Here is an 18,068-nt window from a genome sequence, read left to right on the forward strand (position 1 = left end):
AAGAAGAAAGTTGCTTAATATAAGATAATATACGTTTTTTCTGCATCAACATCGGTTTATTAATAAATTGTGTATTTTGCGTTCGTGTTGTTTCAATTTTTTTAATCTACTTTGATACCTGCTCGTCTTACGACCATCTAAAAGTAAAGTAAACGTGCTAATTATGTAAGAAGTACGAAAATTAATGTTTCTTTTATTTGAAGCGGTGGTGGAAGTGTCATTAGGCATTTTAGTATATCCGTCAGTATTTTGAATTGCAGTCAAATGTCGCCATAATTTACGACAAAGCAGGTAGTCGTTATTCTACGGTCACCGCGCTACCGACGATCGATTTCTTTATTATGCCCATAAAAATTAAATATTTATGCAAATTATAAGTTCTTTAATAAAGCATTTACGTAGCCGTGAATATTAAAATTTTAAAAACATTTCTACTGCAGAATTATAAACGATCTAAGCTGTTAGGTAATCAATTCATAATCAAGTTTTTATCTTTTTACGATACAAGATAATTTAGACTCTAGAGTTGAAACATAAAGTTTAAAGTTGTTTGAGATTTTTTTCCATTTATAATAAGATGCGTGATGATCAAATGTCTTATATTCAAAATACTTTGTCATCAATTTTGGGCTTTACGCAGGTAAGATAAAGTTAGTTTTACTGTAAATGTAATTCGTTCTGCTTGCTTTTATTTTTTCACCTTTGCAGTAAAGTTTCGCAATCTGAACAATATTGATATAACCGGTGACCAAATGCATCAGGTATCATTGGGAATTTATAAGACCTAAGTTTTGCCACTTTTTTATTCCTTCACGGTCATTTACGAGTGTAATTTGAACGTCATGCAATATCGATGTTATGTATGTATCGATTTGCTAATATTTGACACCCAGTAATTAGAATGCATATCTAACGAGTTTACGTACTGAATCCTATTCGCTTGCGTATTTGAAAGTAATTGTTGATACACACTAGATTATTTTGTTTAAAAAGAACTGAAGTTTTCTTACCCACATGCTTTATTGAGATATAATTTTGTCGTGATTCGTGGGTACTTATTAACAGATTTTATTCCTTCAATAAAGTTTGTTGGGACTTTTAGGAGAAAATACATTGTTACGGCCCCTTATTAATCTTTTAGTGCTCTTTATTTTTTAGTATTCGTATCACCTCCAGCATCGGTCTACTGGCGGGTGAAGGTAGGTACCTACCACCTGAGCATATTAAGAAATCCAATGTGGCGTGGTTTGCCACAGATGGGAGTCATTGTGTGATACGATCTACGTGCATCGATTGACTTATTGAAGTAGGCTGACTTTTCTCGACCGACCAATTTTTAGAGTTAGAGGCTTTTGATGGTTTCAAAGAGTATGTACCACACCACTTCTATAGTATTGAATAATTTTGCCTTTATTCTTAAATTCGATTGCGGATTTAAATATATAGAACAAAACGACTAGCGATTTAAGATGAGTTGAATAAATAGCTGATGAAGTAGGGTATTACACCAGCTGTAGACTTTCCTGAAGATCTTCCTGTTCAATGTTTCTTAATATCTAAAAGGATCAATAAAAGAAACTCGTTCAATTGTTTGAATATTTAATTGCAGAATAACAATAATGAAGGAATTATCTATTTTATAACGATTACAATACAATAATTACATAGGGTCACGCTACGAATATTCAGAGACATTGGTATTATTAAACATGCTCAAAATTAAATCTTTATTATGGTTATTAAAATGTTTGAAGCAAGGTGTATTGTTGTCAAGAGAACAAAAATATCCTTGCGACTGCCGTCGTGCGTTACACTACAATGCTCAAATCTGATTCATGCCATTGAACCTGAACATAATAAAATTTATACTAATATAAGAAAGAAGTGAAAAGATTAGATTCAGTTGTCGAAGTAGAAAAACACAAGTTAGACGTTATATAGAGAGTCTATTTACATGAATTATTTACATAAATACACTAACGAAGTTGGGAAAATTCTGTCGATACTTTCACATATAGCTCAAAATACACCGAGTTTCGTAGATCTACAATTGACATACTTGTAAATGTTGCATTACGTAGAATAACACTGTAAAATAGTAGTTTCATAAAAATACTTTATGAGTAGTTAGTTAACAGCCTCGGCATATTTTGTTACTAAGTCTTAACAATCTTAAACTACAATAACTATAATTTTAAAAGTCATTAGACGAAACATGCTACCAGATTTTTTTATTATAAATTTAAAATTGCACATAATTTTATACGGAAAGAGAGATCATCCAATTCTACGAATATTTGACACAACAATGTTAGGAGTTGCATCCACAATATTATCTACCTGTAATTATTCTAGAGTCCTACTTGCCTAATTACGACACAGAAACCCATGCACCATGAAATGCAGACAAAGAAATGCTGTCTTTTCTACCTTCTATGTAGAAAAAACATTTCTTATAATCGGGGCCAGTATTAAATGCTTTTGAAGTGGAAAAATATATGAATTACATGTGATTATGAATTTAATATAGTGTTTAACCATGTGTTACTACTGATCGTAAAATGATGATACTTTAATTTATTACTAGAATAAAAGAAAAATCACCATATAATTTTAAAATGACGACATTTACGTATCTATAATGAATTAACATTGAGCTACACATTTATAATTTAAAGAGCATTTAAAGGAATTATTTGATATGCTTTACTATTTAAAAACTAGTGAAACATTGAATCTACAAATTTAAAACTTGGAAATTTGCTAGAAGTGAGTTTGAAGCCTAAAGCTTATAATCTAAGAGTAACTGATGATCGAGATTCTTGAAACGATTAAAATAATAATATTGTATCGGTACTGTAGTCGGTTATGTGCCACTTCAGAAACGTCGGTACTCCGAATCCCTGGAACACAAAAAAAACTCTATGAGTATAATATCAAGGACAAAACAAAATTATTTTATTGTATCATGATTAGAGTAAATCTTCTTTTGAAAGTCTCTTACTGGTAAAATTCACGCGTAATTTTTAAAACAAGTAGGCCGTTTTGTATTCTTCCTGAAATATTTTTTTAGTAATGACTTACCTTTTCTCTTCTTCGTCATCATCTTCGGGTCAAGATTGGTTACCATCTAGAGTTCTGTTCACTGTAAATAAAATTGAATGTTAAAAATAAAACATTTTGCAAGAGCATACACCACGCAGAATCACGCAAAAATACTAATAAAAATGCGAACAAACATGTAGTAATATCTTTCTTTGAATATAATTGAGAGTATTAACTAATTTAATACTTCGTCTTTCTGGGTATCACCAAGACGGATGGTCCATATTAATAGCACTTCTTTTTTCAAAAAAATCGCACAGCAGCAGATTATAGTGAAAATCCATTTTTTTCGTTGTTTTCCATTGAATTGCAATGTTATTATTATTCGCATAATGACAGAATCAATTTTAAATCTAATCATCTATAAAACTACTTATTTTACATCTAAAATAATTGTCTATTTTTTGTAGGTATCTACACTTATCGTGGCATTACATTGCTTATTAAAGTCTTAGTAAAATAATAAATTAGATTCGATGCCAGCTTTCAGTAGAAGATAGCCCACAATTTTAAAACATGTAGGTATTATAATCTCAAATGAAACTTACAGTTCTTTCTGTCCGAGATTCTGTTCCTTCTGCGTTCCCTCGCCATTGGCTTACGTTTGGTGGTCGCTGACCTCACCAGGCTCTCCAATATCTCATCGTCTGCTGAGAAATCTCCACTGAAAGTAATAAGTTCAATATGATAGATACTGTGTCTTTTTTTAAGTAAACTTTGCTTTTGTAATTATTTTTATTCTAAAACTTCCCAGAGAAATATGTTTTAGAAAACTGATTGTTTTATAAATCTCTTCCATTCAGACTACATACAGACAGCCGCGGCGTTCACGGCAGTGTAGGCGGGCCGACGGGTTTTGTAATGTATAAATACGTGTATTAACTTACTTGACTAGAATCCTCCTGTTATTAGACTGGCTCTTCCTCCTGCCATCAGTCAGACTGTCCGTGTCGGGGTCAGTCTTCAGCAGTTCTTTAAGAGCGTTGTCCGCTGTATGATCGCCATTTTTGGTTGAATAGTTGCTCACCTAAAAATATATTCAGTGAATGAAAGCTATGTATGTTAAGGAATGACTAACCAGGCTTAAGTATGTTTACTTTGGTTTAACTTTACGCGTAATAAAATAAGTGAATGTTTAATTCACTTTGTGAGAGCATGTTATGTATGTACAATCATACACTATAAATGTACTTGTAAAGTGTAATGATAATGTAAAGCTACCACAGTTGGTCGTAGTAAACTTACATCAATAATCATTTTTCCTCTAGTCTTATTTCTCTCTCTATGGTTAGCCTTCTTCTCCAACTGTTGAAGAACTCTCTCCCGTGTCGTCCTGTATTCCAGTGAGAACTCCGCTATGACTTTAAGGAATTCAGCTGGTTTAGTCTTGGAAATGTCACATGGCGGCACTCCCAGGAACAACAAGAATTTGTTGAATCTGTAACAAACAGAAACGTCTTTGTGCTTTGTGTTCCTCGAGTCTTTAGGATGTTATTCGCTAGCGCGCAGTTCGTAAGCATTGCACATTTTGGTGGAAATCGCATCGGCAGTTTTTGCAATGGCTTTTTGTATACAACACATTTTGGGAGGCAAAAAGAACATGAAAATACAACCGTATATTAAATGCCGCTGTAACGTCGAAATTTATTTTAACATATACTGTTTGCCTTATTATTTTAATGACATATTACCTGCTCATCACCCTCTTTCTGATAAGAGAAAGTAAAATAATTCTTTCAGCAGCGTCAGTGAGGAATTCATTGATCTTAGTTTTAAAGATCTGAGAGCCATCATGTTTAGCGACGCGTTTCATGTGGTCCCACGACGCCTTGCAGTCCGATTCTAATTTCTGCAAGTTCGCTGTGAGGACATCAAAATCTACTTTAGATGCACGAATAACTGGACCGACCTGGAAAAAGAGAATTGGATTTTTAATATACAAGCAATACACATACGTAAATTTATAGACTGTATTTTTCCCCTAGGAGTAAGAAAAGAAAAATCAAGCTTGCTACGATTCCTGCGATCTTATTTTGCTTCTTTCAATTCCATGTTTCTTGTTATGCAGAAACACCGAAAGGAACGTAAGGATATCTCGATAGCAAAAATAAACGGGTAATTAGTAAACTTTTAGAAAAACGTAATACTATACCGGTTGGCTACTCTCACGTGAACTACGCTAAATAAAAGACCAAGAGTACACAAATCATACTACTTACTTCGCTGAAAAAGTCAGAGCTATCCGGGAATTTCTCGATGATCATTTCGCATACGTGATACAGGAGTGGGTGTTTGTGGACAGTGTCCTTCACCTCAACGACCTTGGACAAGTACTCCAGGCGGAACCCTTTGGCGTAGTTGCCATTCAAGTAGTTGCCCACTGTCCTAAGAGTCGAGAGGATTACTTTGAACGTCCTGTTCACCTTTAGCAGTTCAATCCCTTGTTTGAGGTCCATCAGTGGTTCAGCGATTTCTTTCTGTAAATTTAAATAGACCACAATGACGACTTATGTCTAATACAAGCTTTAAATAACGAAAATAAATGCATTATACAATAGTGTTATGAGAGTAAAGTACAAATTAAATAGACCCTTACCTCTAGATTATCAAAATCCAATTTAAACACCCAAAGCTTAAGTCGAGATGATAGTTCATTGATAGAAGCCAAGGTGAGTAGGAACTGTTCAGCACTGCCCAGAGGCAGATCTGGATTAGCATACTGGAATCAATAACATTTTGTTTTACTTATCTCTATAAAGAAATAATGGCCCCAATAGATAGACTACTACTGATAATCTTTTTAAGCTATCTTAAATAAAACTATTGACTTTTAGTAAATACACCTTTAAGTTACTCAACCTACACGTCGCGGCGCTAGATTTGTAACTATTAATGAAATAATAGGATATAAAATAAATATAACATAAGGAACTGAATATGAACTGGAATATTGATAGATATTTACAAACTTTTGCTGTCACCCTATCTATCGCATAGGGTATCCAACACTTATGAATACGGCATGGAACTGGCCTTGGATATATATTCAGTCTTTATTACCTGTGCCTCCTGTATCTTGACTTTCTCTTCTTCAGTTGGAAGCATGGTCAACAATTTTTCAATACCCTCTCTGCCGATGACGGTGGCATCCATTTTCATGATAGCCGCTTTGATGGTTTGTGGAGTCGGTAGTTTTTTCATGGCAATATTGATTGCATTAGACCGCTTAGCGTCTAATATAAGATTCCTTTTAGGTTCAGACAATTTCTGTAAATTTGACGTTAGTCAGAATAGCATTTCCAGAAATTAGGGACTATGTGACTTCTAATTAACTCATCAATAATAATAATATATCGCTGGAACTGAATACTCGAGACACTTAGATATTATTTATATACAGTTTTTTAGGATCACGCCATACGAATGATAAGTTATAAAACCGAGGTATAATTTCAAATAATACAAAAATATTGGAAAATGGGATTAAAATCATAAAACCATAAGTGGGATACTTACTTCCTGAAGAACGAAGCACATGAAAAAAAATAAAAGAAAACAAAATTAATAATCTTTTCTAAAGGTAAAATTAATCAATAAAATCTTATGAGAGTTATTGTTCTTTGATTGCCAACCTTAATGATTAAGTCGTTAGTCCTGGACTCGAACAAGTGTTCTAGCATGTGGGTATCCACATTGACTGTTGGGAGATCATCCCAAATAAAGCCGCCGATTTTGGGACGAATTGGCATAGGCGTCGGGTTCTCCTGAATTTCCCTCCAAAACAACTTAACAGTCTTTTTATTCTTCTTGATTGTTGAGCTGTCTGAGTCATTTGAAAGCTCTGAAGACAAAGCTTTTGGAGGTATAGGAACATTATTTTTAGGTGGGGGAGGGAAACAGCCTGGAAGAGGGGGAGGTATGCCCATTGGGGGGAACATAGTTGGAGGAGGAGGCGGAGGCCCGCTTGCAGCGTTCACCGCTGGTGACATCATGTCATCATCGGAGTCTTCTTTCAAGTCTGAAAAATCTAAATCGCATAACTGAAACTCCCTATGGAGACACCCTTTTCGTAGCTCTTCCCAATGCAAATCATTTTCCGAGACTTTGATTTCGTGCACCTTCGGCGACTTTTCGATTGAAGGGCTTTTGATGATTTCTGTAATAAATAAAAAAATGCGGTCAAAACCCGTCAAACTGATGGGTACTCATCATAGCATGTCATAAACACTTAAATAGTCATTTAATACATTTTGTAAGAGTACATAATTACCCTTAGATTGAGATTTGGCTAATTCTTCTTTCGCCTTTGAGACAATGCCAGCCATATCCGCAACCCTTATGGGTTTGTCTTCGGTGGTAGGACTCACTGGGCTGGTCAATCTCTGCGCTAAATCCTTGATACTGTGTTCTCTATTCAACAATATGCCTCGATCATCCTTCACCTCTGGAGTGTCTAGCTGCTTCTGTCGCATTGCAGCAATCGCATCCGCAGCGCTCACACTGTGACCCAAAGTCCCATTTTGGATCCGCTGTTTAAGTCCACTAGTGTATCTTTGGTTACCTGAATAAAGTCATAATAAGGTTTAATCACGAGTAGCAATAATATAAAATAAAATTATCACATCGAGCTATACAGAAGCGAAACAAAGCGGGTGACAAAATAAATTAGTGGGTTAGTGAAAGCACAAACCATTCTTTAAAACTTCTGCTAAATTAAAATTCTTCGTTGTTCTATTGATGTAGCTGTCGTCTTCATCTTGATGATTATTGACTCCATTGCAATTGCTCATACCGTTAAGACTACCATTGACACTCGAATAACTTTTGTTATTCGCATATGTACCATTCGTATAACTTCCATTCATATTTGTATAATTTCCATTTGTACTGGAGTAAGTTCCATTTGTACCAGTGTAATTCCCATTGGTGCTTGCAAAACTCCCATTCGCAGTTTTAAAACTACCATTCAGACTGGAAAAGCTGTCGCTTTGACTCGTAAAGCTACCATTCATGCTTGAGAAGCTTTCGTTCGGGGTAGAGAAAGTTCGATGACTGCTTGTGAAACTTCCGTTTGTTCCTGTGTAGTTTCCGTTGGTACCAGGCAAGATTCCATTTGTCCCTGTGAAACTCCCGTTACTGCTTGTAAAGCTACCATTAGTGCCCGTGTAGGTGCCATTACTGCTTCCAAAGAGTCCATTGTAAATGTCACTGGAGTGGTTCAACATCTCTTGTTGCTGTATTATGTGGTGAGCTTGTCTCGCAAATCTGTCTCTTCTTCTTCTTAAAGCTGTACTCAGTTCTTTATTCTCTTTGTTGTCAGTAATAGATGGCAAAAATTGTTGGCGATGGTTATTTGTTATTTTAATTTCTGGTTCCGCATGAGTGATGACTGGTTTTGCTGCGTTAGTTAAAAACAACACAAAATAAACTCAAGGCGAAAACATAAAACATATTGTTTAGAGGACTATGGGACCATAGATTATGCTTCGTTGATATTAGTTTAAAAATGTAATTATTTTGTTATTTAGCAGAGTTATGTGGTTATATTAGAATTAACTCGCATCATGAAGTAGTAGTTGATTCCCATATTAAGTCTCTCTTGCACAATATCTTACACACATCAACCAAACGAAATAAATACATAACAAAAACATCAAGTCAATTTAAAATAGTTTGAAAATAATAAAGGTATGGGAAGTCATACCATGCAAGACTGATTAATTTTAAGATATTGAAAGCACACTGATTAACAAACGTAAAATAATTCTGGTTGATGTACCTTTATCCCTATGTTTCTTAGATCTCCTCCTTTCTGTGCTGAGACTGGCTCTGCGGCGAATCGAATTTATAACAGAATCATCCAGTTGTCTGAAAAATAAAATAATGGAATATTAGACTGACTAAAATGCGATCTTTTTGGGTAAGGGATGTACTTCATTGCTAGGTGCGATTGCAGATTGCTAGGTTGCGATGTTATCATTTGGGGTCCCTTTTGAAGGAATGTTATGTATTAACAGCATGGTAATAAATATAATTAGATTGACTATAGATTGAGTGTTACAGTTTACATAGGCATATGTTATTAATTTCCTACAAAAAAGTAGAAGATTATAATAGGATAGGTACTCTACTTAGTTAATGAATAGTAAATAAAAACACAAAAACTTACTTTAATGCAGCAGTATCATCGTTGTCTTCGTAAAGGAGAACAGCATCGAATATTTGCAGCTGTCTGAGTAGATCCAAGTCAATCCCCTGTTTTGACATGTATAACTGAACAATTTCATCGATTCCTTGGTCCAGCAATGAATCGACTTGATCGTAGTAAAGATCTTTGTCAGGAGCATTATTAAGACATCTATTTATTAGTGTCATGGCATATATTAAAAGTTCTGTGTCAGAAGCATCGACATCTTGAAGGATCTTCATAAGGTTGTGCCAGGTCTGTCTGTTGTTCGAAGTATCGACGAGAACGATCGCATTAATTAGAATAAGGCAGTTCTTTGCCGTATATTCGGCGAAGACCAGAAGGAGCTTTAGTGAGGTTTTGATTATGTGGCGGAATTTGCAGCCAATCTGTGTGTACAGCCATGGGACGCAGCCATCGTGTGCCATCACTCCGTGCATTCCATCTACATACAGAAGAACCTACAAATTAAATAAAGTATTTTAATTTCATGTAAAATACGGATGTCAGTGACTATAATATGTTTTTATCGTATATTTACCTGGCCCATTGCTCTCAGTATGTAGTCTAAGTAATTGTGGTCGGCCATTTTGCCGACCTGAATTAAGCAGTCGAGACCTTTATTTAAAACAAATTCGTGTACCAAATCCTTGTCCGACTGTAAAATTTGTTTCAGAGTGAATAGAGCTCTGCGAAGCTCGCGACCCTGAGAATGGAGGAGCCTCTCTGAAATAAAGCAAAATGTCCATTATATGCAAATAATTCGTAAGTTGTTAGGGAGGAAGGCCTCTTCAATTAAACGACAATGACACTATTACAGTTCTTATTGACTTCAACAAATGCAAGTACAATACTTCAAAATTAAATTTAATAATTTACGCTACAACCGTAGCTTAGTATGATTCATGGGCGAATGCAATGCGTCGGCGACCGCTCGCCGTTCGCGTCGCCTCCCCCGCGCGTCTGTAGCCCCCCGTGCGAGCCTGCCCCGCGCGTCGCCTGCCCCGCGCGTCTGTAGCCCCCCGTGCACGCGTGAACATGCTCCCGACGTTGAAAGACTATCTTTCAACCAGCTCTTCTTCTTCAGCCGGCAGCCGGATAACGTAATGGATGGCACGGCGAATTGTTCCACGTGTCGTTAAAATGTCTACGACACGGCAGGTACTGTCTGCTCCACGGTGTAGACGTGTTATGCGGCCAAGCCGCCAGCGCTGAGGAGGCAAATTTTGCTCCTTCAGCAGCACCATGTCTCCAATTTTAGGGCCAATAACGTTCTTCTGCCACTTGACACGCTGCTGAAGCTCTGCTATAAATTCCTTAGACCACCTTTTCCAGAAATCCAGTCTGAGTTTGCAGATGACATTGTAGTTCGGCCTGGTGTCTTCCGCTGCGAAAGAGGGCACCGTGGTCAGTGGCCGTCCAATAAGGAAGTGCCCGGGGGTTAAAGGGTTAAGGTCAAGAGGATCGGTAGATAATGGAGAAAGAGGTCGGGAGTTTAAAATTGCTTCTATTTGTGTAAAAAGGGTCGACAGTTCCTCGAAAGTTAGAGAAGTATTTCCTACTGTTCTCTTTAAATGAAATTTGGCTGCCTTCACACCCGCCTCCCAGAGCCCTCCAAAATGAGGTGAATAAGCTGGACTAAACTTAAATTTTATGCCCTCCTGACTACTAAAATCAATGACTGAGTCACGACTGGAGCGAAGCACCTTACCCAGTTCATTGTTTGCCCCCACGAAGTTAGTGCCATTGTCACATCGTATCTCGTAGGGCTTACCTCGACGAGATATAAATCGTTTTAAACATAAAATAAATGCTGATGTAGTAAGATCGCTCACCAGCTCTAAGTGGACAGCTCTAGTACTTAAACAAACAAATAAACAAAGATAACATTTAGTTATATGATTACCTCTACCCTTTTTGCTAGATATTAGAAAAGGTCCGGCAAAGTCAGTACCAGTTGAGTGAAAAGGAAAAGTAGCCTTTAGCCTAGCCGCTGGTAAATTGCCCATTATAGGCTGTATAGTTTTACCACGAAATCTAGTACATATAGTGCATTGTTTATAAACCTTGCGTGCTAAGGCCCTCCCGCCTACTGGCCAGTACATTTCTCGCACCACAGACAGCAGCAGCTGCGGACCTGCATGAAATAAATGTTGATGTTCATTTTTCATCATTAGAAAGGTAAGTCTATGTTTAGAATCTAATATAATAGGATGTTTCTTGTTAAAATCAAAATCCGAATTGTCAAGACGACCTCCTACTCTTAATAAACCTTCAGAATCAATAAAAGGATTTAAATTAATTATTTTTGAATTTTTTGATAATCCCAAACCTTCTCTAAGCGATTTTAATTCTATCTCAAATGATTCCTGCTGACTTAATTTCAACAATACATGTTTTGAGTTATTCAACTCACAAGCCTGTAGTGAACCTGTTAATTTAGTAGTGTTCCTACAGTTATGTATGAATCGTAATACGTAGGCTATGGACCTAACTAAATGATTATACCTAGAGTGATTATTAAAATTTACTACCAAATTATGAGTTGAATCTATATGGACATGAACTTTTAGTTCTGGTAAGTCAACATTATTACAGGATTGCTGTGGCCAGGCAGCTGATCCCTCCTTTAAGAAGGAGGGTCCTTCCCACCACAAGGGTTCATCTTGCAGATGCTGAGGGTCTACTCCTCTAGAAGCGAGATCTGCAGGGTTGAGGTGAGTTGGAACATGCCTCCAAGAAAAACCTTGTGTTAGCTCATTAATCTCAATCACCCTATTAGCTACAAACGCTTTTAAAAGGCTAGGTTGAGCAGAAATCCAGCCTAAAACCACAGTCGAATCTGTCCAAATAATTTTCTGAGATATTTTATATTTAATAGATTGTAGTGCCTTTGTCGATAACTGAGCACCGAGTAGTGCTCCACACAATTCAAGGCGAGGAATAGTTAAAGATTTCAAAGGTGCTACCCTAGCTTTTGCAGCAAGCAATTTAACCGTTCTAGAATTATCACTATGAATTGACCTTAAATAAACACAAGCTCCATATGCTTCTTGGGAAGCATCTACAAAACAATGTAATTCAATTGATATAGGAGAATCACACAATACATATCTTGGTATACTAATTTTTGAGAGATCATTTATATTCTCTGATATCTTTACCCATCTTTTCTCTATATGGGATGGCACAGGATCGTCCCAGCCTAACTTTTCATTCCACAATTGCTGTAAAATAATTTTTGCTTTAATTATACATGCACTTAACAGCCCTAATGGGTCAAATATTTTACAAGTTGATGACAGAATAGTACGCTTGGTAAGTTTTTTACTCCCATCCATATTTACAGTAAAATCTAATGTATCCATCTGAGGTGACCAATTGAGTCCTAAAACAGAAGAGTGTTTACTTAGATCAAGAGATTTAGAAGTAGTCTCCGTTTGTATTACTTCGGGACAATTTGTGCGTATCTTATGAAGAGGAAAACCAGCTGAGGATAAAACCCTACTGACCTCATCATATATTTTAGCAATATTTTCCTCTGTCTGACCGCCAGTGGTTAAATCGTCCATATAGACATCATGTTCTAAAATATCCGAAATTATAGGATTATCACATTCCTGAGCTAACTGAATAAGGCACCTAGTGCTCAAAAAAGGCGCAGATGCTGTCCCATAAGTCACAGTACTTAGCTGATAGACCCTAATTGGTTCAGAACTCTCATCTCGCCATAGAATTAGTTGTAAATGTCTCTGAGAGGGATCAATTTCTATTTGCCTATACATTTTTTGTATATCACCAGTTAGTACATACCTATAAGTTCTAAATCTTAATAGAATGGATAGCAAATCATCTTGTACCACTGGACCTACATACTGTATGTCATTCAATGATTTTCCTGAAGTTGTTTTGGCAGAGGCATCAAAAACTACACGTAATTTCGTTGTTTCACTTTGTTCTCTTAATACCGCATGATGTGGTAAGTAATATCCAAACACAGGACGCTTAACTTCCTGCAAATGACCTAAATTCTAATATTCTTTAATAAATTCAGTGTAATTTTGTTTAAGTTTATGATTATTACTGAATTTTTTCTCAAGATTAAGGAATCGTTTCCTAGCTAAATAATAAGAATCGCCTAAGGCCTCTTCAGGAATTTCTTTGAATGGCATTTTTACCGAAAATCTACCATTTGGAAGACGTTTCATATTTTCTAAAAAATGTTGTTCACATATTTTGTCTTGGGGTGAAGTGTTATCAGTGCAATTAATTTCTTCTACTTCCCAAAACCTTTTGAGATCATCGTGAATCTCTTTAGTAAAATTACATGTTAAGACTGTCTCATTACTATATTCATTTAATCGACCACTAATTAACCACCCAAAGTGGGAGTTTTGTAAAATGGGTTTATCGTTACCCAAAGATATACGTTTAGTGCCTACAATGTTCCAGAAAACATCTACACCTAATAACATATCTATATTTGATGGGCAATAAAATTTCGGATCAGCCAGTGCAATATTCTTAGGTAAATTTAAATCATAAATATTTACTGGTGCACTTGGTAATGCTCCTGTAATCTGTGGTACAATTATGCAATTAATATCTAAATTGAAAGAATTCAATCTTGACTTAATCTTTACATTACAGCGCTCTGATGCATTAAAACATACATTATTAATACCTGAAATCCTTAACGGTTCAGTGATTTTAACTAATAGCCCCAGCTTGTTTTTCAGATGCTCTGTAATAAAACAAGACTGGCTGCCTGTGTCTAACAGAGCCCTAACAAGGTAAGCTTGTTGAGTATTTTCATTTACTAGCTCTATTATAGCGGTACACAACAGCACCTGACTCATAGAGAGTGCAGATAATGACACAGGTAATTGTTTTTCAGTAGAACTAGAACCTTCCTCAGTGTTATTATAATTTTTTGCTTTATCTATATGTAATAAACTATTATGTTTTTGTTTACAAAACTTACATGAGAGTTTCAAACGACAACGAAAAGACCTATGACCCTCTTGGAGACAGTTAGAACACAACTTCAATCTAGCTGTTTCTTTAATCCTATCTTGTACATTCATAGCTTTGAATTTATTGCATTGGTGTATACGATGACCTTGCTCGCTACACAATAAACACAAATAATCACATAAGTTCTCAGCCGAGGAGACAAATGAATTAGACCTTACAAGTTGTTTATTTTTCCAATTGTTGGATTGACTACCTTTATTAAAATTACTGTTATCACTATTACTTTGTTGTGATGTGACTGCTGTAGTTTCTAGTACATCAGCACGGTTACGAATGAAACTAAAAAACTCATTTAGGGTAGGTAACTTAGGTAAAGTTTTCTTAAATTCCTCCCACTTTTCACCTGTTTTGGTATCTAACTTGCCAGTAATTTGAAATATTAATAACGCGTCCCAATGACTAGTTGGCAAACCTAGAGTGTTGAGCGCTCTTAAATTTTTTGAAACAATGTCTACTAACTTTCTAAGATCTCTGAACGATTCTCTTTTTAAAGTTTCAATATTACATAACGCTTGAAGATGATTGTTTATAAGAATTGTTTCATTATTATATCTGTCACAAAGTAAATCCCATGCTACTTGATAGTTTGCAGAGGTAAATTCTAAAGATCTAATGACTTCAATGGCACCACCCTCCAGTGAGGATCTCAGATAATGAAATTTATTGATATTTGGTATAGCATTGTTTTGATGAATCAATGATTGAAAAGTGTCCCTGAACTCTAGCCATTTTAAGTAATTTCCATTGAACAGTGGTAATTTAATTGTCGGCAATTTTATTGAGTTTAAACCATGTTGAGATAGGCAAGTTGCCTGGGAGCACTTTTGGCTACAAGCATCATTAAATTTGTCTTTATCGACGCCTTGTTTGTCTAGAATGTCCTCAATAATTGACATGACAGAAATAAATTTAGATTCTATAGAATCCCTTAGAGATATTTGATCATTTATATCGGATTCATCACAACTGTTTTCTATTAACGTTTGAATTTGATCGAACTGCCTGAATAGTTCTTGACAGTTATCTAACCGTCTACTTAATTCTTTTATGTTAACACTACTTAGAGCACTACCTGACTTTTGAATTTCCTGTATATAATCACATAATTTAGTTAAACGTCCTCTAATATTCCCTCGTTTTCTAATAAGTTCACTTAACTCACTTGTGCATTCCGTATCTGTCATTTTAAATACACAATATCTGAGACAAAACAAACAATGAAATAGGTAATGATTTGTGCATCAAACCAAAACTCCAGGCGTGGCTGCAGCCACGTGGTGACACGGCGCCGCCGCCCGCCGTGCGCACGATGCACGACAAGATGGCCGCCCTGCTACTCTCGCGACGCCCGCGCGGCACGAGGCGTGATGTCTTTGGAGGGACCCGGGAGGGAATGCGTAGGTACAGCCGACGATTCCTGAAAACGTTCGGCAAAGCGATTTGAAGCGGATGCAGTGCAAGGCTTGAAGCGGTGCAACAGTTTTTATATAAACACTGAATAGGGACCTAAATATTAGTACATACAGGAAAGCAGTCGAAAAAGCCAACTAACAGAATAGAAAATAGAAAAGGCGTAACCTGTTAACACAATACCTAAACCTTACTTAGGTATATGGCTTGTGTATAGGCACCAAATAATATAATACAGCCTAGGTAAACTGAATTACCTAGAAAAAAAATAACACACGTATATAGACGTATTTAAAATAGGTAAACTGAATCACCTTACGTAAACTGAATCACCAGATAAAATAGCATGAATCTGCCAAATGCGGTTAAAATAGTAACCAAGCTATACCCGAGGAAGCAGGCAAACCCTTAGTACACAAATATAGGCAGAAATCGGGAACGGAAAGTGATAGGAACGAGCAATACTTCCCTAGGACAAACCACGTGCCGCGGTGCCCACTATAGGTGATAGCAGCCTCCTCTGGTCCCGCTTCCAGCAATTTCGCCGTCGTGTAGTACTAGGTGGTCTCGATGGCGCGGCGCCGCGGCGTGGCGTACCGCGTGGGTGACTCTCGAAAATGGCCACGCTCTGGCCCTTCGCTTCCTTGCAGCTTCTCACTTAGTACACGGTCGCCAAATGTTAGGGAGGAAGGCCTCTTCAATTAAACGACAATGACACTATTACAGTTCTTATTGACTTCAACAAATGCAAGTACAATACTTCAAAATTAAATTTAATAATTTACGCTACAACCGTAGCTTAGTATGATTCATGGGCGAATGCAATGCGTCGGCGACCGCTCGCCGTTCGCGTCGCCTCCCCCGCGCGTCTGTAGCCCCCCGTGCGAGCCTGCCCCGCGCGTCGCCTGCCCCGCGCGTCTGTAGCCCCCCGTGCACGCGTGAACATAAGTCGTTGGCTAAATATCGATTGTCTGTGATGTAGATGATTCAGAATAAATGCAATACCTGATGAAACTTGGGATATCGTGACTGAAACAGCTATCCTAAAATGTTTGCTAGAATTCAAAATTGTCAAATGAATGTCTTTGTGTCAGTCAGTTTGCGAACAGCGAAACGTGCCTTGTAACGTTAATTCCCGTATAAGTAATTAATCAATACTAAACATGAAACGCGAAAGATTCAAAGCTGTGTGGATACTATTCCATCTGAAGCAAACAATGTAATTTGATACCACGACGTATATGAAAATCTATGTCTATCAAGAATTATTCCTTCAGAAATCATGATGAACATGCTTTCAGAAATCAGATACTAGAAACTATCGGACCCTAGGTGTTAATAGGAATAGCTTATGTGCTGAAAAAAATGAAACCATATGTGGGAATTCTCCAATCGATTGTCATATTAACACACTTATTTGTGTTTTAATATTCTAGTGTCGAATAAAAGCGGCCTCTTAGATTTGTGCGCCTGTAGACGAGACGGTGCTCATTGAAAGGTAAGCCGATTACACTATAACAACATTAAAAAGAATCCCCATAAGCGCTTATTCTAAGAAACAGAACATAAAAATATAATTTCAAATTATTGTTTTTATAGCTATTCTGCTGTTCGCTGAAAGCTTCAGTGGACTTCAGCGGAGGTGTAAAATATATTAAAGGAATTCCACCAATATAGTAAGGGGCGAGTGGGTTCGAATTTATAAATGGACCCAATTCGGTACTCTGAGAAGTATTATGGGAATAAATTCTGTATTTCGTGAATTGCAAGTATAATTAAGTGAGTAAACCTGAAACCTGGCAATTATTAGTCTTGAATTATTTTCCCGTGAGTAAGGGTGATTTTCAATGTTACGACCCGTTTGAGTTGTGTTATTAGAAATCACAGCTTACCAATGATGGAGTGAACTCGCACCGACAGCTGCGTCCGAAGCACCAGCGCATTTTTACGGCTGAAAAAGAAAATATTTTATTAATATTCTGCATAAGCCTTTCTAATATATAAAATTCTCGCGTCACAGTTTTCGTTGCCATACTCCTCCGAAACGGCTTGACCGATTTTGATGAATTTTTTGTGCTTATACGGTATCTATGAGAATCGGCCAACATCTATTTTTCATACCCCTAAGTAACACAATTTTTTTTTATTTACGTGGCAAAACAACGTTTGCCGGGTCAGCTAGTAATAATATAAGTTCGTATAAAATTGTAACCTGTTCACTCTGAATATAGATTTACACAGAATATTATTTGAAACCCAGTATTATTTTCACATGTGGGGGCTTGCGCACACTTTGCTTATAAATATAGCTGCAAATATTGTGAGCTCT

At 36.6% G+C, this 18,068-nt stretch overlaps 1 protein-coding gene across 6 annotated transcripts in view; it reads right to left on the reverse strand.

The window, feature by feature from the left end:
• Positions 1–1,582: 1,582 nt before the first annotated feature.
• Positions 1,583–18,068, reverse strand: part of Fhos (Formin homology 2 domain containing) — a 94,619-nt gene continuing 78,133 nt past the window's right edge. The window contains exons 4-20 of one of the 6 annotated variants that reach the window (XM_076134940.1): positions 17,632–17,690; positions 9,834–10,018; positions 9,275–9,753; positions 8,885–8,973; positions 7,796–8,503; positions 7,376–7,666; positions 6,738–7,261; positions 6,622–6,624; positions 6,166–6,372; positions 5,702–5,824; positions 5,325–5,582; positions 4,797–5,014; positions 4,351–4,543; positions 3,993–4,132; positions 3,654–3,769; positions 3,085–3,145; positions 1,583–2,903 (exon numbers count right to left, since the gene is read on the reverse strand). In XM_076134940.1, the coding sequence (XP_075991055.1) occupies positions 3,114–3,145; positions 3,654–3,769; positions 3,993–4,132; positions 4,351–4,543; positions 4,797–5,014; positions 5,325–5,582; positions 5,702–5,824; positions 6,166–6,372; positions 6,622–6,624; positions 6,738–7,261; positions 7,376–7,666; positions 7,796–8,503; positions 8,885–8,973; positions 9,275–9,753; positions 9,834–10,018; positions 17,632–17,690 (3,625 nt within the window). In that variant the 3' untranslated portion in view covers positions 1,583–2,903; positions 3,085–3,113. Of the gene's footprint in view, positions 2,904–3,084; positions 3,146–3,653; positions 3,770–3,992; positions 4,133–4,350; positions 4,544–4,796; positions 5,015–5,324; positions 5,583–5,701; positions 5,825–6,165; positions 6,373–6,621; positions 7,262–7,375; positions 7,667–7,795; positions 8,504–8,884; positions 8,974–9,274; positions 9,754–9,833; positions 10,680–17,631; positions 17,691–18,068 lie in introns of those variants that run through there. The other 5 variants (XR_012960368.1, XR_012960369.1, XR_012960370.1 and 2 more) reach the window with 5 other exon arrangements.

Source organism: Anticarsia gemmatalis, chromosome Z, assembly GCF_050436995.1.
Source record: "Anticarsia gemmatalis isolate Benzon Research Colony breed Stoneville strain chromosome Z, ilAntGemm2 primary, whole genome shotgun sequence".
Lineage (NCBI taxonomy): Eukaryota > Metazoa > Arthropoda > Insecta > Lepidoptera > Erebidae > Anticarsia > Anticarsia gemmatalis.